This window comes from Molothrus ater, chromosome 1, assembly GCF_012460135.2.
Source record: "Molothrus ater isolate BHLD 08-10-18 breed brown headed cowbird chromosome 1, BPBGC_Mater_1.1, whole genome shotgun sequence".
NCBI lineage: Eukaryota > Metazoa > Chordata > Aves > Passeriformes > Icteridae > Molothrus > Molothrus ater.
In genome coordinates this window covers 59,711,588-59,724,606 of record NC_050478.2, presented here as the reverse complement: position 1 = coordinate 59,724,606, position 13,019 = coordinate 59,711,588, and the positions used below count along the sequence as shown (strand labels likewise).

General features: G+C 41.7%; 1 protein-coding gene across 2 annotated transcripts in view; it reads left to right on the top strand.

Moving 5' to 3' along the window:
• The first annotated feature begins 1,409 nt into the window (after positions 1 to 1,409).
• Positions 1,410 to 13,019, top strand: part of SALL3 (spalt like transcription factor 3) — a 25,956-nt gene continuing 14,346 nt past the window's right edge. For both annotated transcript variants that reach the window (XM_036406596.1, XM_036406595.1), the window contains exon 1: positions 1,410 to 1,651. In XM_036406596.1, coding sequence (XP_036262489.1) covers positions 1,573 to 1,651 — 79 coding nt within the window. In that variant the 5' untranslated portion in view covers positions 1,410 to 1,572. The remainder of the gene's footprint in view (positions 1,652 to 13,019) is intronic.

Sequence of the window (13,019 nt, the reverse complement as noted above, 5' to 3'; positions counted from 1 at the left end):
AGTTTATCTGCCCGAAATCAAGAGCGGCCGCGGTGCGCGCAGCGCTCCTTGGCACGGAGCAGAGGCAAGCGACCGGCGGAGCCGCCGCGCAGGGAGCAGCTGGCGGCGCCGCTGAGAACGAGGCAAGGCAGGGGAGGGGGGATCAGCCGGCGACAACAACAACAGCCACCCCCACCCCCCAAAATTGGGAGACGATCCATACTATTTGCTGGAGACCAAGGACTTGCTCATCGGCGTACACGCGAGCCCGCTGTCATTAGCTAACAGGACACACGGCTGAGCCGGGGGGGTGGGTGGGCGGAAGGGTGAGGAGTGTCACAAAAAGTCATTACAACCTGAGAGAGAGAGGGAGAAAGAAAAAAACTTCCTACCAATGGACAACAGGAAGTGACCACCACCACCAACGGGGAGTCTCTGCTTGGAGAAAGAAGCTGCAAGACAAAGAAGAAGGAAGGAGAGGTGAAAGACAAAACTGCCCAAGGTCTTCTGCTTGTGCGTGCGTGCGCTTTCGAGAGCGGAGAGAACAAAAGTCAGCCGGGAAGGGGAGACAGAAAGAGCGACGGGAAAAGAGACAGGATGGAGGAAGAGCTAAAGAGAAGCATATGAAGATCAAGGCGAAAGAGCAGTACAACGCCGAAAAAGAAAGCACACCGAAAAGAAAAGGAAAAGGCATACACAAAAGTTTCTTTTCCTCCTGGGAAGAAATTACTCACACACAGAAATCAGATGCCTTGCAGCCCAACTTCTGGGGAAAGCGAGACCGAGAGAGCAGAGGACGCAGAGTGATGTGAAGAAAGAGAAAGGAAAAAAAAAAGCAGAAAGCAGAGAGCAGAGCAAAAGAAACTGAGGGACGGGGGGGAAGAAAGCACGACAGACAGAAAAGAGAAGATCGTGACCTTTCCCAACAAGTGAACCTTGCACATATGTTGTGTAAAGTGTGTGCAAAACAGATTCCCTCCTGCGTGGTGCGTGTGTGCGTCGCTGCTGCCGCCGCTGCTGCCGCTGCCGCCGCCACCGACGCGGTTAGTGCCTCTCGCAGGCGGCGCTGCCGGTGCCGGGGAGACGCATCATTTGGCGGAGCGAAGCGGCTAATTGCGGAGCCCCGTCCTTCATTTACATATGCAGCCTGAGTCCGCTGGAGCCGCGCCAATCCGCGCTCGCCCCCAGCACCATTAATCGCCATGCATTATTCACAATCATAATTACTGAGCCCCATGCGCGCTGCGCGCAGCCGCCCCAGCCCGCCGCCCCGCGCACTCCCTGCCGCCCCGCGCACACCCCGCCCGGCTCATCCCCTGCTCGCTCACCCGCTCACCCGCGCACTCACTCACTCACTCCCAGTTTGGCTGGCTGGTTAGCCTTGCTTTTTTTTTTTTTTTTTTTTTTTTCCCCGGGGTGTTGGTTGCCTTTTCTGTTGTTTGTTTGGTTTGTTTTGCAACTCGACTTTTATTTGTGAACAGTTATTTGCAGTCCCCAAACCCCCTTCGTTCCCAATTCCTTCCCCCCTCCTTGCCACCTCCACGTCGCTGATGCCTCTGCAAAAAGCAGAGTCAAGACGGCTCAGTTAGCAGCATGTCTCGTCGAAAGCAAGCGAAACCCCAGCATCTCAAATCGGACGAAGAGCTACAAGCAGAGGTAGTTTCTGAGCACGGTAAGGGCTTCCGTCGCCTCTTTATCCTTCTCTCTCTCTCTCTCTCCCTCTTTTTGTGAGTGTGTTTCGGATGGAGATAGGTGAATTTATGGTGATGATGAACATGGGAGCGCAATTACTCTGCAGCGGGAGAATGGGAATTAGAGCAGCCGGGGGAAGAGGCAACGGAACTGAGAAGTTCGCAGTTTAGCCAAGTTTCTGCAGCCCACCCCCTGCCTAAGCAGCCCTCCCAGCAGCAACCTCCCGGCCTTCCCAGCGCTTTGATCGCTGCTGGGCTCGGCGGCGAGGCTCGGCCCTCCCTCCCCACTCACCCGGGCTGGAGCAGCTGCAGGAACGGGCGTCCCGGAGCAGCGCCTGCCTCCTCCTCCTCCTCCTCCTCCTCCTCTCCGCTGCGCTCCTTCTCTCTGTGTTATTGGGTATCCCCTTTTCCCCCCCTCCTGCTCCCTCCCGGCGGAGTCTCGGAGCGGACAGAACCCGCGTTCCGCTCGCCCCTCCGGCGCCAGGAAAGTTGGGGCGGCCGGGGCCGGGGTGCCCTGCCCGGGGCCCAGGGAGGTCCCACGGGCGGCCGGGCCCTGGGGCAGTCCTACTGCGGTCGCTGCCCGGGGATGCCCTCGCGGCCCCGGGTCGGCCGCCCAGGCTGCGAGGGCTGCCCCGGGCGCTGCTCCCGTTCGCCCCGGGGGACCGGGGGGGACCGCGGTAGGAGCGGGCAGGGCCGCTCGGGTGCACGGGGCCAGAGGAGTTGGTTTCATTATTTTCGAGACGATTCAACAGCAGCTTTTAGCCTTCCCCCCTGCGCTGCCTTCCCCCCTTCGCCTCCTGGCTCTGCTGCGACAGTAATTATTATCAGTGGTAGGTGACACGGAGTGCCACCGCCGCCGCCAGCCCTTGTCGCGCCGGCTGTAAGCAGTGGGAAAGGGTTATTTTCTCGCCCATCCGCCATTCCTCGGTTCCTCCCCACACGCAGGCACACGCACACTTGCTTTTATGCATCTGGGCTGCCAGGCTGCTAGTGAACAAGTGTCCAAAGCTGGAGAGATTTGGACTGTAATCCTGCTTTATTTCCACTTTGCTGTAATTTTCTTTTCGGGAATAGGGCTTCAGGCTTCTTCCTTTTTTTTTTTTTTTTAATTAGTTTTAATTTCCTTAGTAGTCCCTGGCACTGCAGCATGCAAAGGCACATCACAGCCCATGCTCTCTTCTCCTGGACTAAGTTGAGAGCTTCCACTTGAAAGTTTTTCTTTTCCTCTTTACGTAGAGCCCACTGATTTCTTAGTTTCTTGCATAACCAAGCGGGATCCCAAATGTTTTCTGCTTTCTGTGTAGGCCCCTTGCTCCACTATATTATCTCCTCTCTCTCTCTCTCCCCCTTAGAAAAGGAAAACAAAAAAGTCCTTCTCCTGCTTTAAAACTATAATTACTCTTAGGTTGCATCTGTGGGGAGAGAAAGGCAGCAAAGTTGAAGCTTGAGGAGGATTTTGACTATTGTATCTGAACTTTACAGCCCTGAAGCTTAAGGCAGCGTGAATCCACTTCATAAGGTTAAAACATCTGTCAGACTGGGAAATTATTAAGCTTTCCACTCCTTCCCAGGGTGTTTGGGGAGGCAGGGAGCAAGTCCCACACCATCCAAAACTGCTAAGGGGGTTCCTGCCCCTGCTCCAGGAAAACCTACTTTGGTTGACAATAACAGCCACACAGAGAAATGCTTCCTTCTGTCATAGTGGAGGAGCAAAGCTGTGCATTTTCTTTTTTTTTTTCCTTAGGAAACTGTGGTCGTGTAAAATAAATTAATATAGACAAGCAGATAAGAATTAGTATTTTTTTATGAAAGCAAGATTTGTTGAGCCCATCTCTGTTGGCTTGGACTCTAGGTCCAAGAATTTATCATTAGCATTATAAACTTTTACATGCTCTGAATCCATTTCAATACAGGAAAATAAAACCCCACTACTTCATTATGACACTCCTGGTGAGTTAATAAGTTGAAAAAAATTGTTAAACTAGGTTTTTGTTTTGTTTTGTGAATCTTATCTATGTAGCCATGTCACCCGAGATTAGAACAAGAGATATGCTAAAAAGAAACGCTTGCATATGGTGGGTAGATTAAGGACAAAGAATCTTTTTGTCATGGAAATGGGGGTTTTTTTCCCCTTTTTGGGGGGGTTTTGTTTTGTTTACTTCATCACATAGAATTTCTCACACTTGGTTTGTTTTGTATTGCCCTCAATGACTACATGATCAAATGAATGGATTTATTTCTGCCGAATGAGAAAGACAGTCTTTCCATCAAAAGGACTACATTGCATCCCAGTGAGGAATTTTAAAGCGTTATTATTGTGGTCCCTGAATAGCACAAAATCGGCTTTCACAGCAGCCCTAAAATGCAACAATGTAAAAATACTTTTCAGCCTTAGAAGGCTGTTATCAAAATGTACTATTTTTCCTTCTATTAAAACATATTTTAATTAATAGAATAAAACCCTTGATGGCTAACAATTAACACGCTAAAGTTGGGTTTGCACTTTCATTTGAGAAATGTGACCAAGGTGGAGACAAACTACAGGAGCAGAGGGCTACCTAGTGCACATTAGTGTAATGTAAATCATTTACACATTATATTAGGAAGCCTGACGATTGCCATTCTTGAAATGGCAATTTTAGAGGCCAGATATAATGAGAGTTCCAAATCTCGTGAATTAAAACACTTCTTGTCAAATCAGTGTTCTTCGTTTCTGTTCACAGCTGTGATCAAGATATTGCTACAGTTCCTGAGTATATTTTGCAACAGGCCAAAAATAGTTCACACAGCGCAAGAATATTTGTCATTTTAAGAAAGCAAGCTGTTTAAGCAGTATTATTTCATATGTGTAGCCTTTTCACTCATTTTGCTCCTTGTCTCCAAAGAAGTTAATGCAAGACTAAGCAAATGAAGCTTAGTATTAATTTAATGAAATCATGTTTAATGTCACCTCAAAATAGATTTTATAAAATGAAGCATTTAAAAATTAATGTCCCATAAATGTAATCTTCACAGTGAAGGGACATTCATAGCAACAGAGAGAAACATGGAAGTTTGGGGTGCAGGATGGAAGACAAACATTAGGCCGGGTTTTAAGTTGACTGGTCACAGCAGAACTTTCATGCTAATGTTATCACAAAAGTTTTAGAATCTAAACAAATAATTTTATAGCCAGCTTGGGTTACAGCATAACAAAACTGCCTTCAAACAGGACATTGTCATGGTGGTGAGAAACTGTTGGAAATCTGAAGACAATTAGTTTGTCATCAACTACAGATATACACTCGAAATTGTTTGAAATTGTTAATCAAAAGTGAAATGCTAAAAATATATTTTAAAATAATTTTGAAAAGAAATGTTAACAAGCAGCTGATGGCCATATATTTCTTGAATAATTGCAATGTAGAAGAGTAGACAAAAATATGTATTAAAACCCCTACAATCTGAGGTTGCTAAATGAGAAGATCTGCTGGAAATAATTTAAAAACAGCAGCAGCAGGACTCAGATGACTGCCTGTAGAATACAATAATCTCAGTTTCTCAGTAAATGTAACGCATTGTAATAGCTGGAATTACATTTCTAATACACTTGCTTAATTCAACAGATTACAAATGAATCAGAATTGTAGATACAATAAACATTCTTCAACTCCATTTAATTTTAAAATTAAACCATAGACATAGCATTTGTATTTTTAAGGTAGGGATAATAGAAAGTATTTTGTTTGTTTGTGGGAGTTTTGTTTGGTTTTTTAAAATTATTATTACTATGGTTGGATTTTTGGTTTGGGTTTTTTTTTGTTAGTTTTTTTTTTTTCTGCTGAAAAGTGATTCTTATAGTGTGCAAGTGAGGTTCTGGTAAAAGTGATGACAAATGGTGCTTTGGACTTCTTCATGTGAAGTTTCTGGCAAAGATGTATTATTGTTTAGCCTGAGGTGGAAGGGATACCTTGTAGTGAACTGTGTAAAAAGAGTTTTCTAATGTGCCTTTTTCAGTCATTTTTTAAAATACTGGACCTCTTTTTTCTCCCATTCTTCAATACATACAGTATAGTCTAAACTAATCGATCTATTTCATCTTGGTAAAGTGGGAATGGGCTGTGCAGTTTTGGGCAGTTTGGTGACTGCACTTAGTATTCTTCTGGAGTATGTCCAGAGACACACAGGCTCAGCTACAGCAAAGACACAGCTCAGTATGTAGCAGCCAGCCTCATGCAAGTGTGGTCACTCCATCTGCATATAGGGTGGCTTAAAACAAATTTTGGGGGGACATTCCTCCGTATGAAATTGAGCTATTCTCTGTTGCTTAGACACTGTTGGATTTCAAACTTGAGAAGTCACAAGCAGCCGTCAGCAAACATAAAACTTATGTGATTTTTGCAAATGTTTGTTCTGAGGCAAGTGTAAGAGAAGGCTTTTTGTTTTGAAAAATAAAGGCCAAATTAGTATGGCTATAAATTGTCCCTTTGATTAGAAATGGTAATTGAAACTTGATAGAAATACTTTTGCCATTACAGTAGAGACTTCATGTTCAAACTATGTAACATCTGTGTTTGTGTAATTTTAAAAATACTCTGCACTGAATTGTGTTGGCCATAGAAAAATATTTGCAAAAATAAGGAAATTACAGCAAACGGCCAATTTGCTGATATATGTATAACAATGGAAGTAGACAAAACTGGGTCAGATTTTATCTAGGGATTCTGGTCTTGAAGTCTTACATCTCCTGAGGCAGACATTAAGACACTTTTTTCAGAGTGAGAGGAAGGAAATTTTGAAAGGTGTTTGTTTAAATTCTGTGTAATTAAGCTATTAATATGCATACATTTAGCTGTTGAAAATTACTTTTCCTTGCCTAAGACAGAGGAAAAGCTTCAATTCAAAAAACATGTTATATTAGAAAAAGTGTAAAAATAAACTAATTAATAAAGACTATTAGTGCCATTTGAAAAATAGTCTGAGTCCTGGGAAGATTTTCCTGATATCTCTCCTTCATTTGATTTGTTGTCTGCCAAACATAGACAAGCATATCTGTTTACGATCCAGCAGCCAGGGCATGAGTCAATCACTTTTGCTGATAATAAACCAGGTCAGGCATGACATTAAAATAGTTAAGTACTGACACAGTTTCTGCAATAAAGCATATAAAAATAATTTATTTTATTGTATTGTATTTGTAAAATGAGAGTAATTGTCTACATTTTTTTTCCCAGAGGAAGCACTAGTAAATCTAGTTCTAGCAGTACATTCATATTGAATTTTATATATCGATGTCAATCCTGCTTCTTTTACACTCTTAAAATTTCCCACTAAATGTAGTGAAGGTTGTCCATTAATTCAAAAAAGGGAATTTAGGCCAAAATGTACTTTTAGGAGCTGGTTCAGTTATAGTGCTGTTAGACCTAGAGAACGTTTCTTCTTATCAAGAAAATACCCTTCAAAACCATGAAGGCCAGAAAGATAGATGTTTTTAAAGGTGATAGAAAAGCTTAATGCAACACATTTGAAAAATCTGTTTATTTTGAGCTAAAACGTGAAGAGATAGAGGATTAAAGAGAGGCGGCTTTATTATTTCCTTGCTATATTTAGGGTGCAAAAAGCGAGCACACTTGAACAATATTTATAATTACAGTGTAAACTAAATCTTTACAAAAAGCGCTTCTGAAATGCTTATTGCCACTTTTTTTTTACTGGCGCGTGTGGTGTGTTCCTCCTCCCGCACCCCCAGTTTCATCACTCTCCCCTCCTCCCCTAGAAATCCGAAAGCTATCACAGGCTGCAAAAGGAATACCGAAGATATTTCCAAACTTGGGATCCAGGGAGGGAGGGCCGGGCGCAGGGCCGGGCGCAGGTGGGCGCTGCGCCGCTGGCTCGCACCGCGGGAGCTCGGCCGGGGAATGCCGGCCAGAAGGTGGGACCGCGGAGCGCCGGAAAGCTTCCCCAGGTCTCCTCTCCCTGAGGGTGGGTAGTTAGAAGTGCTTTGACAAGGCTTGCTGATTTAACCTTTGCCTGCTTTGCCCTGCCAGGGGTGGCCACTAGATGTCAAGCTCATAATACAATTAGTACATCTGTGCAGTTGACCTTGGCAGCGCAGCTCACCACTGTTCTGTTAAGTGTTAACACTGAATTTGAGTGTTAACTAGAGATCCCTCGGAGTTTGCTACATGCTGTACAGCTTATCAAATGCCCATCTAGTTCAGCACAAGTGTTTACAGTCCTTAAAGTAGGAAAAAGATTTTCTTATGTGAAGCCCAGCATCTTGAGCTGCTTAATTAACCCTGCAGGTGCTGCTGTATTTTTGTTCCAGATAATCAAAACTGACTCGTCATTCAGCGTTTCAGTAGACCCTTTCTCCTGGTGCCATTCCATAGCTTTCATTTATGAATTTGTTGATGCACTAATGACTCCAAAGCTGGAAATGATGAAAGCCAAAGGATTTGTCTAGATCGTTATGGCTTTGCTATCCTGGGCAGTACTGCAGTGTATGGAATGGTGAAGGACAAAAATGACTGAGCTGCACAACTGGCATTGAACTGTGCCAGGTTTGCTCTTTCAAGTACTCCTGGTTGTGAGTAATTTTACTCAGAGTCCGGAACTAGTAAATTCAGTTTTGAGATATTTAGTAGATGAAGGATTTGGTCCTCACATCAGTTCCTTGTCTTGCAAGCCTCCAAAACCAAATTTGTCTTCCTTTCTGTCCTTGCTCAAAAAGTGATTGGCTTCATTAATTCATGCAGGGTGTTAGAGTTGTGTAGTTTAGGATGTAGTTAATTATGCACTTTCCAAGGAGAGCGATGCAGAATCTCTATGAATCAGATGCAGAATCCCCCTCTTTCTTCTAGTTTAGTTGGTTTGGTTTTTCAATTTTTTTCATATCAGCTGTGTTAGAAGTATTTACCTCGATTTTATTTTTTTTTTAGGATTCCCAATTAAACTTGATGCATTCCAACTAAACTTAATTCCCACAGACACCCACATTATTTGTGCATGAATTTTGCCCAACCTGAAATTATTGTACCTATGCCATAACAGCCAACCGAGTAGCTGTTTATATGACTTTGAAAAACATGGCACAGGTCTTATTTAATATGATATCTTGCGCAGATATTACAAATAATTTGTGAAGCTTGCATCTGTTCCACATCTGCGTCCACAGAGAAAGGGCCCAGTGTTTGATATAGTGAAGTGCTTCGCTGCACAGATTAGAAACTGCAAATGTTTTAACCAGAGTACAGCTAGTGCCTGTGCCACAGGTGGCTGTTACTCAACAAATTCTGAGATTCAGGCTACTGAATAGATCTAACCGAGTGTGCCATGTCAGCACCGGGTTTTGCATAGCAACAGTGCCCTCCACTGTTCAAAGCCATGCTAACAGCTTTTGTGGGCTGAGAAAAAAGACAGAAAATTTTTCTTTTGAGTCTGGAATTTCTTCTACATTGTTAAACACAGTAGGGGTCTCTATTTGTCTCCTCCTGTTTCACAGCTTGGGCTCAGTATGTGATAATTCATCTTTCTTTATGGGATTCAAAGCTATCATAAAGAGTTAAAAAGAATTAATTTGCAAGAAAATAAACGTGTTTTAACAATTTAAGAAAACTTTCTTTAACAGCTCTGTCAATTGTAAGAGATGATAGAGCTAAGAAAAAGGTAGTACTGTTCTTCTCCAGAATCAATATGTTGCTACAAGACTACTGTTTCCAAATTAATATAATTTTAAAATAAATTTATGTTGGTTTTTTTTTTTAGTATATGTTGTTACTTTATTTAATCTGTGCTTGGAGGAAAATAAGTATTCTGATGATAGGATAATTGTCCTGTATCAGTGCAATAGGCTCAGAGTTTTGTTTATAATAGTGCTTGTTTAAATATACAAAATGCTGCGAGTTGCACTTTGAAATGATTATTGGATTTGCATGTGAGAGCATTTTATACATCTGTCTTTATAGTTGGCAGACATTTTAGCTTCAGCTGATGCTAACATATGCATTTTTTCTGAAACTTCTTCACAGTTTTTACACTGCTTCTCAGTGGTTTTTTATTTTCCTGAAAGAAATTACTACATTTAGAAAATATTAATTAACTCTCCATTGGAGAGCTCTGAATGTAGAAAAAAATAGTGATTCATTCAACACTCTTTCATGTTTTCATTTGTATTATTGTGTACAGTCTAAAAAGAAGCTTCAGAAAATATTTCACTCCCACATTTGTTGGATTCCTATTTGTTTGAATGCCTCAGGAAGGTATCAGCAATTTAGAATATGTGCAAGCCTAACAAAACATTGATTCTCTTACTTGATTTTACCCAAGTAAATCACACATAGTTTGTGGATTCCATGACATAGAATAACAGAAAAACAAAATACTGAATAATCAGAGATAATTTTATTGTAACAGTCCTTATTTAATATAATTGAAAAGGCTCTTTTCAGTTAATTTACTTGTGTGGAACTAGAACTGATTTACCATGGGACAAAATGAAAAGATTCTGGAGCAAAAATTAAACACAGTATTTGCTTGGGACTTTTTCCACATTGGAAGCAGTTAGTCCTAAGAAAGGGGGCATTTAATAAGCAGCATACATTTTAAGACTTGACCTGACTAGCATGTGATGCTTAATTTCAGTCTGTTTCACAAAAGTAAATAGCAACATTTTTGAAGCACCCATTCATTATATTTTCCCTTCACATCATGTAAGCTCCCCTCTCACACAGAGGAGAAAGATCTATCCCGGCAATAAAAATTCAGAACTACTAAAGCCAGTTTTACTAACCCTCTGTGTGTGTAATCAGCAGTTGTTGGATACACATTTGAAGGGACTTTTTTTTCTCAGCTCTGCACATTTCCCAAAGGTGACTAAAGGAGCCATGGCACCCTTTGATCTGTCTCCCTTCTAGGGCACTGAGGAAGCAGGCTAACACCATCCTCCTCACTCCTGCCTGGAAAGTGTTTAGTGTGTACGCTTAGTTAGGGGCACAGAGCAAATCCTCCTGGCATCAACTCCTTGTACTCCCCTTACTGAGTCACCAGAGCATCTGAATGGCTTCAGGTATCATCACCCCAAAGTGCCTTCATCAAAATGCCTTTGTTTGAATTTCTGTGGGCTAATTTTGGGGCCAGAGCTCGGTGGTGCAAAGTGCCAGCATTGCTGGAGCCACCGTGGCCCCATGGGCTGGTACCTGCTCAGGAGCTCGCCTCGGGTACCATCTGAGAGATGCTGCCTGAGATTTTTCACCTGCTTTCACAGGGGAAACTTGATGTGCTGTAATTCATCTTGCATCCCATAGCAGCTTCAGATTAGTGTGTTAGCTGTTAGACTACTAATGAGAAAAAGAAAATAACTGAGAGGTTATTAGTGGCTGAGATCCTGACTGCTTGACAAAACTCCCATTCAACACCTTTTGTGTAACTAAGAACTGTAAAATTCAACCCATATCTGTAAGATTAAGCAAGTGCTTGTTTAATTCTGCCAAAGTCCTTGAAAATTTTTACTGTATCACATCCTCACTGTAATAACAAAAGTTATTGTTTCTCTTCAGGAAATTTAAAGGAAAGAGATTAAGTTTTTCACTACCTAACAAATTCTATCACTTTGTAATATATCAGAAAGTAAAAACAAGCTATAAAGCATAAATAAATGTGGAAAAATTCTATGCTTTCCTGCAATAGACATATTCTGTGATTAAGAAACCAAAGTTAATTTGTAACTTAGTATTTTAGCATTTAACATTTTTAATATTCTGAATTAGTGATTAAATTTTGGTATAGATTTCTGTCATTCATAAAGTGACTGAGTTTTAACAAAGAATCAAAACCAGCCTTTTATGTAGAATGCTTTTAAGCTTTAGTCCCTGTTGAATTCAGTGAGGACTTACACTTCAAAAGCAACAACAAATACAGTGCCTTAGTGCTTTCATATCAGTATGTACTACTGAAAGGGATGTTAGAAATTGCATTTGTGAAATACAGAGGCAATGTCCATTTGTCCAGTACAGGTATACATTGCAAAATATTTATCAGTTGTTATTTTTAGTCTTTCTTGTTTTACCCTTGGAAGCGCTTGTTTGCACGGCTAGTTTGTACTCTTTCAATCCTATTAAATTCAGCACTGTCTCAGATGTGAATAAAGGGTACTCCTTTGAGTAGGACTTGTTGGATTGAGACCACAGGCTGTCATTCTGTGAAGCATCTTAGTAGCCTCAGCATGCTGTGCAGGAAAGTACCATCACCCATGGCAAAGCAGCATTTACTTTCATGCCATTTTTGTGTCCCCTGCTTGCCTGCCTGTCCAAGGAAGTGAAGCTTTGAGAGAGATTTGTTTGATTGTTTGTTTTTTAAGCCAGAATAATTTATCCGAAATAGAAAGTGCTGTGATGAAATTCATAGTATGTCTAGTTTGAGGTTGAACTGGAGGGAAGAAAACCCCTAGCAGCTCTTTGGCACTATTTGAAATATTTTTCTAAAAGAGTCCTTAACTATTTCAAGGCAGATGGATGATGAGGTGAATGAACTTGGATCAGTCATTTGAAAAGTATTCTCACTATTTTTAAGGTATGGGAGTTGAGCAAAGGAGAGCTGTAGGTCCCCACTTCGTACAGGCAGGAGCCCGGTCTCCCTGAGACAGCACAAAATGAACCACTTATTTCGTTGAGAGCAGAGCTGAGCACTGATTATCCAAGAAATAACTATACTGCTGCATTCCTCATGTACTTTTTCACAAATTATATTTCAAATGCAAACTGCTGTTTCTTTGAGTTTGAGAACAAGTACACTAGCCTGCTTATTATTTTGAAATGCTGAGCAGGTCCACATCGATACCTCCTGGTAGTGGGCACCAGTAGTTAAGGTTGCTTTGGAAAGCTCATGTGTTATATGTACTTGCTTTGATACATGGAGATCATGAGACTGTCTTCCAATGCATAAAATAATGCCTGTTTTGGTCCTATATGTTCACATTTGGGCTTAGTGATCACTATATATAGTGTCTCAAATCATTAGCTTTCTGGTGTTTGATCAGCTCATTCTAGATCAGAGGACCGCCATATTTGAATGGCTATATTGCCTGAATCCATCACTAATTACTGAAACCTTTTGTGCGAGGTTTGTTTAGAGAAAGCCCTCCTTAAACAAAAGAATACCGATATATAGATAAAAGCTGGAAGGGCACCTACAAAGTTGCAGCTTCTTTATGGATCAATCCTCCTTTGCAATCACTTAGTAGCAATATTTGAAGTACTAGTTGTAATAATAATCATAACCATAACAACAACAACACAAAACTGTTACCTGGCCTGCCAATGTTTGGAAATAAGCACTTGAAAATATTCCCAGTGAAAGCCTTTGGAGAAACGA